At 50.8% G+C, this 16028-nt stretch overlaps 1 protein-coding gene across 5 annotated transcripts in view; it reads left to right on the top strand.

The window, feature by feature from the left end:
- IFNAR2 (interferon alpha and beta receptor subunit 2) overlaps positions 1-16028 on the top strand; it is a 31144-nt gene that overhangs the window by 12121 nt on the left and 2995 nt on the right. For all 5 annotated transcript variants that reach the window (XR_008425948.1, XM_053916784.1, XM_053916778.1 and 2 more), the window contains 3 exons: positions 741-901; positions 8990-9158; positions 15191-15321. Coding sequence is in view for 4 of the 5 variants with exons in the window: in XM_053916784.1 (XP_053772759.1) it covers positions 741-901; positions 8990-9158; positions 15191-15321 (461 nt within the window). In the remaining variant the exon portion in view is untranslated. The remainder of the gene's footprint in view (positions 1-740; positions 902-8989; positions 9159-15190; positions 15322-16028) is intronic.

The following is a 16028-nucleotide window of genomic DNA, read 5'->3' on the forward strand; positions in this document are numbered from 1 at the left end:
ACTCCCTCGTAAAACAGAGAGTGGCCAGAGGTAGACAGTTCACCAAAGTTGTTTTATGGGCTCCTTCTTTGGGCACCAGGGACCCTCTCCCACATTCCAGGCCCTGGGATGAAAGCACAGTTTCAAGGCTTTCTCTCCCAGGTAGTGGAAACGCTACATAGAATTTCAAGGACTTCCCTCCTTTCTTGCTAATGTAGTGTTTCTTGTGATGTTGGAACACCTGGCGATATTATCGGACCAGGCTCAGGGCTGCTGAGTTAGCATGTGAGACCTGTCTCCGTCCTCCTCCCTGCCTCGGTTTACTATTTAATAAACCTAAGTGGTTACAGGCGTTTCCTGGCAGCCAGGATGCCAGACGCTGGCCAGTAGCAGCAGCGCCGCCTCAGAGTTCTTCCTACGCGGTCCCCGCCTCAGTTATATATTACTGTTGTAATGTGGAAAGAAGCCATTTTTAGTTCTGTATTTAGAACATAGCCTGAAGACTGGGAAAGTACAGACTTCCCTCCCAAAAATCTGTCCTCCCTTTCTTATGACATTATGCCAATCACTTTTGTTGGTCCCCGTTTTTCACCAATTGACAAAAAGAAAAAAGAAAGAAAATCATGCTCCCAAAGAAATAAGCAAAACCCATGCTCCCAGGAGGACCGTGGGCAGAGGGACAGCTGCACGGAGGCAGGGTCACATCAGCGGGAGCAGGGACAGGCTGACGTGGGGTTTGTCTGACTTTGTTTCCTGCGCAGTGGATCTGGAGCCACCCGAGTTTGAGATCGCTGGTTTTACGGACCACATTCACGTGACCCTGGAGTTCCCCCCCACCCTGCCCAAGGGGCCCACGGGGCAAGGACCGTGGAGTCACCTCTCACTTGTCATCGAAGAGCAGTTAGAGGGGATTGTGAAGGAGGTAAGTGGCCAAAACCAGTTCTGAGTGGGCACATTTGACTCTTCTTCTTTTTTTTTTTTTTAAAGGTATTTGTAATGACTTGAACAATTGGATCTAAAGGGCGTGGGTCCATTGGGTCCATGTGGTCTGATTTCAGGAAACAGTTCTCCGGAGTCCATTCTTCATGGAACTGCATTGACATAGCCTGGCTGCATAGTTGCCTTTCAAAGAGCAAACCATGTTCCAGGGACACGGAGGCCAGAGAGGGGCGTGCAGGGTGCATGGGGACAGCAGGCAGATGGCAGCGTGCCAGGGCGGGCTTTTCTTCCATGTGGACGGCGCAGCAGCGCACAGAAGCCTCCGCGTCCCTCCCACTGCTGCCCTCGTGCACTTGAAGGGAAGGGGCTCTTCCCAGCATCCTCTTCCCCCCGCTTCCCCGAGGCAGGTAACTGAATGTCCGTAACCTCGAGTGACCCTGGTGTGGGAAAGATCTGGATCTTACCTGATTTGTTCTCTTGAGTTGTCTGCTCAGGACGCTAGCGTGAGTGGGAACGGACAGGCTATGCTGGCCGGCAGGTGGGCCTGCTGAGATGGTAGCAGACACTCACGTCGCCCTGTGTCGGTTACAGAACCTGGGCCCCCTGGCTGTCAAGGGCAGGCGCTTCAGGCAGAGGATGTGGGCAACAGAGGCCCTGAGGCCGGCGTGGTTGGGGTGCTGAGAAACAGCAGGAGCTGGGGAGCAGTGACCGAGACGAAAGTAGAAGGAGTGAGGTCAGGGAGGTCGTGGGGCTGGATGTGGAGTGTGATGGAGGCCCCTGGAGGATCCAAGGCTTTCCCAGGGCGTCCTGGCTTCAGTGCCAAGAAGAGACCACAGGGTGATGGAGGAGGAAACCCCCAAGCCCAAATCTGGGGGGGCGCCTCCAGGGGCTCCCAGGCACGTGGATGCTGGCCAGTGGACCTTGGGGGGACAGACGATGCATCTGACCGGGGTGGGTGGCACTGCAGAAAGATGAAATCCTTTGGCCTGGGCGGGGGGAGTGGACTTAAGGAGCCCTTGGCCCTGCCCCCCACTGTGCCCTGCTTTTTCTTTTTCCCTTCCCTCAGCTGGAGTGGGGAGCTTATGGATGCTTCAGGGACCTCCTCCTGGGGCCACAGCCCAGGGCCCAGCAGTTGGTTTGAATGCCCGACTCTGGTGTCTTGTAGGAAGTGCCAGAGCAGAAGCCTTAGTGCCAGCTGGCGGGAATCACTGTGAGGCTACCCTGTGGCTGGCGTTTCCTGCAAACCGGCTACCGGTTGGAGCTCCTTTTCTATTACAGGCACTCTGCCAGGCAGAGAGGATTATTTTGCTGTGTAAAATGCGCACTTTTTTGCCCAAACTTTTGAGGGAAAAATAAAGATGTGCATTATACGTAGGTTTACATACCGTATGATCATCCCATGTGTAAGGCATGTAAAAAGTGGGTGCACGTTATGCACAGCAAAATGCAGGTGTGTCTTTCCAGTTCTTAGGGTCAAGTCTGGGAGGCAGGTGTAAACGAGTAACTGCCCTACAGTACAGTGTGTTTGAGTCACGTGCGGATGAACTGCTGTGGGGCCGTTGCTGGGAAGGAAGAAAGTGACTTCTGAATTACACACCTGGAGGAAGGTGAAGTGGACGAGGCTCTTCTGGCAGAAGAAACAGCTGCGGTGCTGTGAGAGAATGAGCGCGGGAAGAGGAGGCCGTGGGGGGCGGCGTCCGATGCGCGGGGAGGTGCGCGACCGGAAAGTCGACCACAGTCCAGGTCGTGGAAGGTCCAGCCGTGGAGGAAGTGGACGGTCTGCGGAGTTCTGAGGAGAATGAGAAGGTCAAATACACACTGTAGGAAGCCACGCTATTCTGGCTGCCCGCCTACAGCACAGGAATTTCTATAAACTGATTTTGGACTCTTTAGCTAACGTCTAGATATTCTTATTGGAGGGTTTTTTTTTTTTTTCAGTATCCTCACCTGAGGATATGTTTATTGATTTTAGAGAGAGGGAGGGAGAGAAACAGAAACCTCGATCACCTACGTGCGATGCACACCCCAACCGGGAATTGAACCCGAAACCCAGGCACGCGGCCCCACGGGGCTGGAACCCGCTGGCATGTTTGGAGGGAGTCACAGGGTCAGGCTCGTGAACGGTAACGAAGTGCTGGAATCGAGGTACTGAAGGGCTGCCGGGGAGAAGGCGAGAGTGCTGCTGTGAAGGGCGTGAAGACTTCGTAACACATTAGCCGGTGAGGCTGAAGGGGTCCCGAAGCTGGTTCCCAGGTTTTAGGCCTTTGGCATCTGAGGAACACTGATGCCGTTGTCAGCAGCAAAGCCACAAGCACCGTGCAGACAGCAAATGGATTTTTTGGCCGTGTTGAATCGCAGGTCCGACGGAGCTGCCCAGTGTCGAGTTGGAAGTGCCGATCTGGCACCGAGCCCGCGTGCTGTGGCTGGAGGCGCAGGCGGAGGCCGTGGGAATAGTCGGCGCCAGAAGAGTATTATTGAGACAGAACGGAATCGCGGGGGGATGGTTCCGTCTGTGACACAGGAGGGATTTGAAGCTAGTAGGAGTTGGTGTAGCTGCAGAAACAGAGGCAGGGAATAAAGTGTTAGAATGCAGAGTTCCTACAGCCAAAACAGCCTGGAAATCAAGAGAAGAGAATTTTGAGAAGCAGCCACTGGGACAATTAATTCATGCAGCATATTGGGGGCATGAGAAAGAAAAAGACGGTGGTGTTTTTTTTTTTTTTTTACTGAGAACTCATTAGTGACCTTTTAAAAAGCAATTTTAGCACAGTGATGAGGTGATAATATATGAAGTCATGGAGACCTCAGCTGGTTTGGTGTTAAATGAGAATCATTAAAAGTAAAAAGAGAAGGAAGGGCGGGGGGGGGGAGAAAAGCTACATATGAAGGATTTTACGGAGAAAATCAACAGGCTTCATTTATTTACCCAAGAAATGCTTATAGAGTATATTCCAGGTATTGTTCTCAGGCCTTTTTTAAATGAACTTAAGTTTAAGTTTAGCTGATTTTAAAATTAATTTTCCATAACAACCCTATGAGTAATAGTACTATTTGGTAGATGGGAAAATGCAAGCTCGGAGGTGGGTAAGCAAGTTGCTCAAGGTCACCCAGCTGTAAGAGGCTGAGCAGGGTTTGACCCCAGGAAGCAGGGCTCCAGCACCCACGGTTCTGTATTATTCCGTTAGCAGCGACTGTACGGGAGTCAAAGCAATGGGAATCTTTAAGCAAAGGTAGGCTCATTGTTTAAAAAAAAAGGGGGGGGGGCTTGAAAGGAGACCCTGATGGGGAAGAAGGTAAGTAATGGATTTCTGTTTTATTTGTCTTTTCTTCCTTTCCTCCTTAGATCCTCTTCTAACCTGCACCATTTTACGTCAGTTTCTTTCACAATTACGACAACGGAGGTCACGCTTCCGTCTGTCTATAATCAGGTCTCCTCTTCAGCTGCAGACCCATATCCAACTCGCTCACGGGTCTTGCCCTGACATCATGCCAGGTCCTCTGACGAAAGGGTTGAAACCCAGACCGGTGACCGCCCCCTCCAGTATTCCCTAGCTTGTTGAATGGAGTGCCCAAAGACATCCAGTCACTCTACCCAGACGTCTCGGGGTCGTCGTGACCCCCTTTTCCCTGTTCTTCACCTGCTTCACCAACCCGTCAGCTCTTGTTTGAGATAACTCAGTGCTCTCGCCTCTTCCCGCCCATGCTGTCGCTGTCTCTGTTAAGGCCCTCGCCATTTCTCTCTCTGTCTGTGGGAGGTGGCATGCTGACCGGCTCCCTTGCCTCTGCATCCACTTCTTTGAGAGCTGTTCTCCGCAACTTTTTACGTGCGACTAACTGTGTCTTAGTGCAGCAGTTCAGGCGCCGTGCCTTTCAAGTGATGGAAGAACAGCCCAGGGCGGGCCTTTTGGGTAGTTTCAGCCGAGGTTAAGTTTGGTGAATGTTGGCCGTGAGGATGGAGACTTGGGGGTTTTTTAAATACAGAAGGAATGAAACACTGAGAAACCAGACAGGCTTCCTGAGGAAGCAAACCTTGAAAAAAACCTGGAGGAAATCGAGGGCTCAGCTACGAAGGGTGTACCCACTGTCACACAATTTTGAGAAGCCTAGAAGAACAACAGAGCAGCAAAAGAATGCGGGAAAAGCGAGGCCAGTATTTAAGTGACTTGCCCACTTCTGTACAGCAGTTTAAAAGGATCATTAACCGGATCTGTAATGATTCGGCATAGGTAGCTCTCAAAAGCAATAAATGAGAAAGGAAAGTTACAAGCAATATGTACAGTTTGGGTGTAAGAAACATGATTTTATTTTGTCTTATCTGTGGGTAGACACGTGGAAGTGTTGTTTTTAAAATGGGAGCCTGGTCGCTCAGTGGTTAGAGTGTCATCCTGATACACCAAGGTTGTGAGTTCTATCCTCTGTCATGACACATACAAGAATCAGTCAATGAATGCGTGAATGAGTGGAACAGCAGCCCTGGCTGGTGCGGCTCAGTGGATTGAGCGCTGGCCTGCGAACCAGAGGGTCGCCAGTTCCATTCCCAGTCAGGGCCCATGCCTGGGTTGCGGGCCAGGTCCCCAGTGGGGGGTGTGTGAGAGGCAACCCACTCTCTAAATAAATAAAATTTTTTTAAAAAATAAGTGGAACAACAAATAGATGTTTCTCTCTCTCCCCACCCTTCTCTCTCTAAAATCAGTATATTAAAAAACAGGTTTTTTAATGTGGGGAAGGAAGAATCATCAAGGACCAAACTTAGAACAGACTGAGTATTAACCGAATGTTAACTGGGAAAGCAGACTTTCACTTTATCTGTGACGTTCAAAATGTTTCCAGAAAGGGTGTATTTCTATATATAATGTAGGCAAATAAGGAAAATGTAGACTACACATAACGTAGACTAGTAAGAAAACAAAAAACAACATAAAAGTGAGAACTTGGAAAATGTCATATAACGAAAGTTACCCAAAAGAAGAACAGGATTGAGGTTTAAAGAGAAGGACTGTAGAATATCACATCTTTTAAAAACGGCACGGGGCGTTAGTGAGAGAGAACGATTCCCACGAGGCTGCGAGTGCGGAGGTGGGAGGTGGGTGCGGAAACAGCTGGCGGGCAGCTGGGGGATTACTGTAGAGGAGAGAAGAGCTTCCCTCATCAGCAGTCCATTCGCATTTGAGGTAAGAACGGGGGCATTTCCTCGCCGCCCGCCCACAGGACACCAGTGAGCACTGCCCAGTCTAGAGCATCCGCTGGTCCTGTGCGCTTACGCATACTCGAACAAAGGGAAATTTCCAACCCAGTTGACACATTTGTTAGGGAAATAATTATGAAGGAGTTGTGTAAATACAAGCAGAGAGAAAGTCAGTGACGTTTGAGAGAGAAATAGGTCGTTCGAAACTTGCTGATAGAAGCTGGGCCCAATTCAGATTCAGTCGCGGTAACCTGGGCAGTAAATAGCGAGGACCAAAACTGGGAGAACTCGGAAATCGTTCTGAGAAAAGAATCAACAGGACATGACAACCGAGTTACTTTTCCGTCTGTTCGGTTCTTCCCTTTCTTTCACTTACTCAATGCTCTGCTGTGATCTAGAACGATGTGAGTGGTTTTTATGAAAATTGTGAATAATTACTACTATACTTAGTGGTAATGACAGTTGGGGGTTCTGTAAATCAAATATATTTATAATTTTTGTTCTCCGTTTTGTTTGCAAATGGAAGTAAGTTTCAGTCTAAAGACATAAATGCACAAAAGGTGGGAAAATAACAGCATGGGCGAGAAACCGAGGCACAACAAGGATAAGGGGATAAAATGCAACCAGGAGTATGACTAATGTGTAGAGGGCTTCCTGTTGAAGTCCTCTAGACTCGACACAGATGTGACGTTAAGTTGTGCTTTTTGTTTTTAAACGTAAACCTTTTATTGAACTAAATACAGGAAAGTACATCGTAACTGTTCAGCTGAACGGCTATGAGGAGGGAACTCTGAACAGTTGGTCCCACGGTTAGCATTTTCCTGATGGTAGAACTTCAGCTAGGTTGGTGTTTGACACAACATTTTGTCGGTCGTGAGGCTTGGGCGCGAGTTCCAGCTTAACACTGACACTTCCCACCTCTCTTGTTTGAGTGTCCCCGGATGCGCAGTGGGGGTGGGGATAATACTCAGCCTCCAGGGACTTCAAGGGTGAAGTGGGTCTATTTGGGTGAAGCATTCAGCACTGCACCTGGTACACAGCTGAGCCTCAGCCAAGGTTAGCTGTCATTCCTCTGATTTTTGAATGAAATTAAGCCAGTACATAAGAAACACAATTCTTTTCTTTTCTTGTCATTTTTAAAAAGTGAAAGAAAACAACTTTGTTTAAAATGGGGAAGGGTGTGGACAGAGCAGGTGGATGGATGGTTGGCGATCAGTCGCTTGCTTCGGGACGCCTTAGGTTTGAGCTGCCTTGGCGGCCTCCAGGAGGGGATGTGGAGCAGGCGTTGAAAGCACCGTGTCTGGAGTTCGGGATGGAGCTACCAGCTAGAGAGACGGCCTGGGGCCTGGGGGCTCCTTGGAGTGTATTGAGTGTCTTGAGCCCAGGTGAGGTCCCCTGGGAGTGGTCCTGCAGAGAGAAGGGAGGAGCCCAGGGACAGAGCCCTGGAGGACTCTGGGGCAGATGGGGAGGAAAGGACAAAGGAGACTAAGCATGAGAGTGATGTTCTCGTAGCCGAGAGAAGAAAGTTCCAGAAGGACAGAACTTTGATCTAGAGAGTCAAATGCTATAAATGGGACAAGTTGGAAGAGGGCTTGGCATTGAGTGTTAGCTTTAGGAGCCTGGGAGTCAGGGTGACCCTGAAGTGGGGCCTTTGGCCAAATCCTGGGCACAAGAACGGGAAGGAGGAGAGAAAGCGGAGGCAGCTGAGGAAAGCTAACACATCTCAGGTCTCAGGAGTTCTAGGAAGGACGGGGAGAAGCGCTGTGGTAGCTGGAGTGGAAGGTGGGGTCAAGGGACCTGCATTTTAAGGTGGGGACAGGTGATAGCACATCATGTGCCAATGGAATGTTGGGGGGGCGGGGGGTGTGGAGCGAAGTCACAGAGGAGAGTGGGTGGGATTTCCTGAGCAGGAGAAGGGCTTGGCCTGGGCTGGGACCAGGGGCTGGGCATCCACATCAGAGGCTGGGGGCCGGGGCAGGAGGAGGAGGCTGAGGTGAGTGGGCGGGGCCTGCATTGCAGGCTGTGGTGCACCAGGGGCGGGGCCCACAGGTTGTGACCCTCAGCGACCCTTAAACACAGGTCCACTGCATGGCTCCTGTTGGCCTCTGTCCCCTTTTTCTTCCTTATCGTTTATTTGCCATGCGTGAGCTTTTAGTGTGTTGGTTTCTCTGTAAATAATTCTTCTTTCGAATAGCGACTTGCAGGAAAACATTATTACAGAAGGCTGTGTGAGAGCTGCTAGAAATCCTAATTTTTATAAATTAAGTGAGAATGTACTCTGAGAACTCTAAGTCATTATACAAAAGAACCTTCCTAACACTCTCTGTTCCCCAAATGGAGCAGCGCTACCCGGGAGAAAGGCAGGGATCTCGAGGGAGAAGACAGGAACCAGACGCAGCCTCAGTCCTGCTGCACACACGCTGTGTGGCCTTGAGGGAGTTACTTGACCACTCTGAGCTAGAGTTTGCTCATCTGGAGAATGGGAATAATGTCCACTTTGCAGACTATTTTGATAGACCAATGAGTTCACATTTATGAAAGCGCGTTCTGAAACATAAGGTAGATATGTACCTTTGATAAAATAAGATAATCTTCTTGCAAGATAGGAGAAGCTCGCAGAAGTGACCTCACGGAGACCTCTAGTCCCCTTTGGGATCTTTTCTCCTCCTTCGCAAAATGAGATTTCATGGATTAAAGATGTACATGTGTGCATGTAGTTTTGTGGTCAATTGCTTGCCCCGCTGACTTATAAATACTTCCTGCCAAGCCTCTGATCTTTTTATCCCTTTTCAAGATTTGAAGACAAGTCCCCAAAGATAAGTCTTGGGGCCTCTAAATAAAATTCTACTCCCAGTCTTACTGATTATTTTGCTTATTTTCTTACAGCATAAACTCAAAATAACTGAAGACACCAAAGGGAATTTCACTTACGTCCTCGACAAGTTAATTCCCAACACAACCTACTGTGTATCTGTTTACTTCGACCCCAGGGATATACAAAGAATAATTAGGTCTCCCCTGAAGTGTATCCACCTTCAGCCTGCACGGGAATCAGGTAGGACAGTTCTCGAGCAGTCATGCTTTGCTTTTACTCCAAGGGAAGCCCCATTTAAAGAAAAGAACCGGAAGGTGGGGGGGCACGGAGCGGAAGCGCCCTCTGTTGGCCAGTCTCCACCACGTGGCAAGTCACTGCTGTGTTGGCACACCATAGGGGCGTTCAGGCATCTGTCTTTTAAGGGCAGAATCCTCCTACAGTGGAATCACTTTTATTCCAGGGCATCCGGGCAAATTCAGTTCTGCGTGCCCTTAGCTGGGGCATTCTTCAAGCCAAGTACAGGAGGAGGCGGGGACAGGGGAGCAGGTACAGCGCTGGTGGCCGGTGTCCCAGGGCGGGCTGGGTGCCGTTGGGCGGTCCGGCCTGGCTCTCCGGAAGGCTGGCTGTAGCTCAGATGAAAGGGGACTCGCCCGTGTGGCCCAGGTCGTCGCTGATGATGCTGAAGCCCTCATGTTTCAAAGGCATCGATCCTGCACACAGTGTGACCCCCACGCCTTCCTCCACACGGAGAACTTGGCGAGAACAGTCAGGCCCAGGCGCAATTGCTGTTGCTTGTTGTCTCGGGAAGTCACTGCGTCTCCAACTGTGTGGCCAAAAGTGAAAAGCTGTGAATCTCTCCCCCAAAGAAGCTTTTCAGGATTTCCTAGCCCAGAGACAGTTTCTCTACAGCTGTGATTGGCCAGAGAGAAAATGCAGGAAGGTAAGGGGGGTGGGGAGGGCACCAGGGGGTGTGGCTTCCCTGTGGGCTACACTCAAGGGCGCCTGGTGGGGTCTCCCTCCAGCGTTCCCCGGGGTTGAGGGATGCCCAGACCAATGTTAGAGGGAAAAGCATCTTAAGCCTTCTACTTCAGTTACTTCCATAATGTCACTTAAACGTGGACCAACCCCAAACTGCACAGCTGCTTCAGGCCAGTAGCTCGTACAAGCACGTGGACCAGAAGCAAATTCCCACAGGTGTGTCCTAACACCAGTCCTCCGACGCCCCCTGGGTGGGTTCCAGGCGTCCGTGCAGACTCCACAGGAGAGGGGCTCAGTCCCACGAGACTGCCCCCACAACAGATGCCAGTCTCAAGTCCTCGGTCCCCAGGCCCCCCGAACTTCTGTCCAAGCCAGCTACACATTCTCAGTTTCCAGGCATCCCTTCAGATTTGGTACCTCCCTGCAGCGCCGCAGAGAGCTCAGGAAAGCACTGGACTTAGGTTACCGGTGTACAGAGTGGGCACAGAGGACGCGCCAGGCGCAGAGGTTCGAGGTCTGGAAGAGTGCCAAGCGCAGGAGCTCTGTCCCCTCAGAGTCAGCGTGCACCCCCCCCAATACTCAGGTCCAGCGACCCAGAAACCTCCAAGCCTCGCTGTCCTGCATTTTTATTGGGTTTCGTTATGTGGATGTGACTGATTAAATCATTGGCCATTGGGGATTGAGTCATCTCCTGCCCCTTCCCTCTCCCTAGAGGTCAGGGTGTGGGGCTGAAAGTCCCAACCCCCTCATCACACCTTGGTTTTTCTGGGGAACAGCCCCCATCCCTTCAGCCACCTCCTCAGCATAACGCAGATGTGGCCCCACCGCCACCTCTGTCCCTTGTCACTCAGGACATTCCTAGGGATTGCAGCTCCTGTGCCAAGACCCGGGAGCAAAGGCCACATGTATTATTATTATTATTATTATTATTATTATTATTATTACATCCTGACCTTGCAAACAGAACTGCATAACCCATTGAATGGAGAAAATATATTTTATTCTCTACTCACAGAACACTTCCATTCTTCAAATGTTTGGGTTCTCCGCCCGCCCTCCCCCCCCACCCCCCGCACCAAGCAGTTCTCTGACAGCAGCTCCGTGTCCCACAGTTTAAGTCAGTTCTGACACTATCCATGGGCTGGCAAAAAAGTCCACTTGGTTTTTTCCATACGATGGCTCTAGTGGCGTTCCATTGTCTTTATGTTCATCCGAAACAATTTTGTTAGATCGTGTTGTGACAGCTGCCATGTCAGTGTGCATTTAAAAAAAAAACTTAACCAGAATTTATGTAGCCATTTTCATATGGAAGGTGGAAGAAATGCACGATTGTTGGCATATGATGCTTTATTATTTCAAGAAAGGTAAAAATAGAACTGAAATGCAAAAAAAGGTTTGTGCAGTGTGTAGAGAAGGTGCTGGGACTGGTCAGACGTGTCAAAAGTGGTTTGGGGCGTTTCTTGGTACTATTGACATTTTGGCCAAATAATTATTTGCTGTGGGGCTGTCTTATGCATTGGAAGGTGTTTAGCAGCCCCCCTGGCCTCTCCCCCTGGAAGCCAGTAGCAGGAGATAGCCAACATACTCAAAATATCCAAATCAGTAAAGTTATCAGTGAAAATGAAAAATGTGTCTTGTTTTACGGAAAAAAACAAGTGGACTTTCTGGCCAACCCAATACCTGGAGACAGTGACAGACCCCACAGGTGAAAGGCTCAGTCCCACGAGACTGCTCCCCCACCCCGCCCCCGGGCCCTGCTGCTTCAAATGCCAGTCACAGTCCCTGTTGTCACCGGGGCTTCGGACCAACCATCTATGAATCAGAGGTTCCCAGAGTCCTCCTCAGGTTTGGTAATTTGCTAGAAAGGTTCATAGAACTCAGGAAACCCGTTTTCTTACTAGATTCCTGGTTTTTATAAAAGGATACAACTCAGGAGCAGCCAGCTAGTAGAGACCCTTGGGGCAAGGCATGGGGAGAGGCTCGGAGCTTCCAGCCCTGTGCGGCGAACCCCTCTCTGCATTTGCTGTGTTCACCCCGAAGCTCTCTGAACCCAATCCTGGAGGATTATTATGGAGGCTTCGTCACGGAGGCAGGACTGATTCAATCCTTGGCCATTCATTGGTGATTAATTCAACCTCCAGCATCTCCCTGGAGGTGGGGCTGGAAGTTCCAACCCTCTCATCGCAGGGTTGGTTCCCCGGGCAACCAACCCCCAGCCCTTGGAGCTTTGCAAAAGTCGTTCATTTTCATCAGCTCGGTTGTGGTCGTGGCCAGAAGGGGCTTGTCGTGAACTGCGAAAGACGTGCCCTTCGCCGCCTTGGCTCCCGGCGGGTAGGGTCGTCCACAGAGCTCTCGGCCAGGAGCTGGGTCGCAGCCCATGTACGTATTTCTTATGAAAACCACAGTATCACACTAATAAAACCTCAAGTTGATGATGTTAAAGAACAAAATTCAACCAGGCAAATGTGAAGATTACTTGGATTTCTGAAGCGATTCATGAATCGGGCAGCATCCTATCCAGCAACTAGAAGGGCACGCCAGTGACTTGTCCAGAATGGGATGATTCCATAGGCAGAGAGAGGACGGGACCAAGGCGTTAGAAGAGCGGGTTGCTGGGGGCGAGGACACCTGCCCTTCTGGGAGGGCGGGCGTCTCCTCAGGCAGACTCTGCCTCCCTAGTGTGGGTCAGGAAGCTCCAGACTGACGGGCTTTGACTTCGGCTCTTGGGACAGAGGGCCAGGCTGCAGTTAGGTTAGTTACTGAGTTGTGGTTTGGTGACAGTGGCTTAATAAAAGTGACAACATTTTGGCTCTTGTTGTTAACAATCTTCACAATCACCCTAGCAGCAGAGAGTTGTCCTGTTTCACAGAGGAGGACTCAGAGAAAGAGAACCAGGTGGGTATAGCTGGTGGCAGGTGGTGCTGGGCAGGGGCGCCCGGGACCCACTCTTCTCACTGCCCTTCCTCATTCCTGCTTGGAGGGGTCTTGGAGGGGGTCGACCCCCTCGTCTCTTAGGAGAGCCCCCTTGGCTTTTCTCTCTCCCTGTTTTGCCTGAGGCCATGGTTACATTAATATGAGTAAAGGTCTCTCTGGAAACTTGAGAGCTTTAGTCACTGATAAACAGAACCCCCTTGAGGCCGAAAGCATTTCTGAAAGCAAGGCTCTATGGAGACATATACTAGCCAGGAAGAGGACTGGTCCTGGGATGATGCGGACTCTGGCCAGTGGGGTCTGTGTGTTGTGGCTGCGATGACAAATTCACACGGACAGCAGAAGTCCTGTGGAGAAAAAGGGACGGCATGGCCACTCTAAGTGAGAGAGGGCCCCGACCCCTGCCTGGACAGACTTTTAGTGCTTTTCTGGGCACATTACATTGAGGATGGTCCTCATTTACTCTGCACAGGGTTCACTTTAGGTGGTTACCTTTTATAGAAAACAAAGGAAAGAATGTTGCTAATTACTTCAAAGAAAAAGGATGTTGCAGACGCAAGGGGGAAAGTGGTTGAACTGGTTACACTCCATACTTGGGAAGTGTAGCACAGATTTTAGGAAGTTACTTTAAAGATATGCAGTACACATTTGCTGCCTCAATTCAGGGTGAGGGAGTTTTAGCAAAAAGCAAGCCTCAAAGCAGCCTAGGTACAATGCAGGCCTGATTCCCCACGGGAAAACCGATCCGTGGGCTCGGTTCCTGTGTGCCAACTCGCTCCCCGCCGGTTTTCCATATCGGGCTGGGCTACATTCGCCAATGCCATGCGGATCGGTTCCCTATACTGGGACACCCAGTCCAAGCCACCAGCAGCCAGGGGAGATGGGGAAGACCTGTGCCCGCCGCCCTGGGGCTGGCCGGCTCTTACACAGTGAGTCTGGCGGGGGGAGGGAGGTGTTTTGAAAGCACTTGCATCAGCTACACAGTAGGAAGCAGGGGATGGCGCACAGTCCCGAGGGAGAGTCCGCTCCTTCCTGGTGGCTGTGGGCAGCCCCGTGCATGTGTGAGCATGAACGGGTGGTTGGCTGGTGGTTTTGTTTAGACAGCCACCTGGAAGTTGATTCTGAGTTTCCACAGAAGTTTGGGACTGTGAGTAGTCCGGTGTCACCCACAGCTGTCAGTGGGTCACTTCAGTTTTCTGTTTCTGCCACTTCCTGGCCTGCTGTCACTTTATTTAGGACAGCTGAGAATTTGTCCCTGGTCACCATCGTTACGTAACTGCTGATTTCCTCTCAGTCCAGTCGGATTTAGGAAGTCAAGTTATTTGCAAGCAGAATGTTGACATTTTCCCAAACGAAGCTGGATGAGATTCTCAGGGGGAACTCACAACGGGGAAAAGAACGGAGCAGAGCCTGGGTTTGGGGTCCTGGTGTGACCAAAGTCTGCCTGGGAACGACCCAGGTATTGGTTTCAGGCAGACAGACCCCCGTGGCCCACTCCTTCCCGCCTGCAGTGCCTACTGGCGTGTGGCGAGTGGGCATGTGATGTGGGGCCAGCTCATAACGGTGGAGATTTGTCCCCCGCCCGCCGTTCTTCTGACTTTGCTTCTGCAAGTCTCACGCTGACCATGATGTGGCTTGTAGATAAACAGCATGTTTGTAAAGAATCTTAGGAACTAACTTCAAAAGACATCCCAGGTCCAGGAGAGCTGCTGGCCTTCGACCGTGGGTTTAGGATGACGTGAGGCCAGGTGACTAGTCCAGGATGACGCACCCGGGACCGTCACCTGCCTTATTGGACTGGACGGTGCTGTTCTGCGTGTAGAGAACTTTGCACCCCCCTCCCCTGATCTCCTTGTTCTGTCCCCTCTCCCTCCTTATGAAACCTCTGCCTGCACTGAGCGGGGGAGATGGGCTTGGAGACCTGAGTCCCCGTCTTCCCGGGAGCCAGCACCTGAAAATAAACCCCTTTCCCTTCCATCAGCACCCACCTCTTGAGCATTGGCTTCCGTAGCAGCGGGCAGCCAGAACTGCCCTCGTTCACGGGGCCTTGGACACTGAGAGGTGTCCTCAGTTTTGATCAATTAAATTTAAGTAGCCACTTAAATTGGTGGCTAATGAGCACCGAATTGAACAGTCTCTCATGGAACATCATTATAAAAACTAAATCTCATTTTTATCATTTAAAGAAAATGTGCACTTGGATTCCTTTCTATCTCCATTTTTGCATCTAACAGTCTAACAATGGTTTTTCCACCTGTTGCTCCTTCCGTGTCTCCCTCTCCGCCAGACCCGTGGGCACCTATTCCCACTGCGACCATCTCTTGGCTTTGTTTTGAAACAGTCATCTAATTTTTCCTTGACAGGGTCGCCGGAATCTGCTGGAATCGGAGCCTTGATTACCGTGGCCTTAATAGTGGCCGTGTCCGTGAGCACCCTGGTGATGCTGAAGCGGGTTGGTTACATATGCTTACGGAACGTGCCCCCCAAAGTGCTGGTATGTGGTTTTATAAATTTTCTGTCTTTATTTTTTATTTTCACTTAAGAATGTTTAGTCTCTACTTGAGTATTTGCACAGCAGAAAACCCCATTTTCTAAAAGCACCAGGCGCCGCAGCACACCGGCTTCCCGTCCGTGTAAACAGGGGTTTCGCACTTCACGTTCCTGGCCCACGTCGTCTGCGCAGCGCTCGCTCAGTGCTCCACTGGTGTGAACGCACCACCTTCCCCGTAACCCTTCCCCGCATTGCAGCATCTGAATCGACTTCTTTCTCATTCTTTTCCTGTATTTTCTTTCTTTTGGCTGTTACGAATAATGCCGTGAACGTTTTTATACAGGTTATCTTTCCGTTTCAGATGACCCCAGCGGGACACACTCCCAGAGTGGGTTTGTCTTGTCATTGATAACGCCGGCGGCAACATATCAGGGCTCACACTGCTCCGAGCTCGGGGACACTGCCTCAGCGTTCCTGCTGTGGCCGTCCGTTTGCGTGTGTGAGAGTCCCCTGCGCTTGCTCTCGTCTGTGTGACTTTCACTGTCGGCGAAACCGGCCTCTTTGTCTTCGCTCCCGTGTGCGCTGCCCGAGGCTCCGAGGCTCCCTCGGGGCCCTTACTCAGTCACGGGCTGGAGCCTCCCCACATCTCTAAAACGCCCTCGCATCTCGTCCCCTCATTTGTCACTTCCCTGCCCCATTGCTTTCTCTCT

This window comes from Desmodus rotundus, chromosome 2, assembly GCF_022682495.2.
Source record: "Desmodus rotundus isolate HL8 chromosome 2, HLdesRot8A.1, whole genome shotgun sequence".
Classification (NCBI taxonomy): Eukaryota; Metazoa; Chordata; class Mammalia; order Chiroptera; family Phyllostomidae; genus Desmodus; species Desmodus rotundus.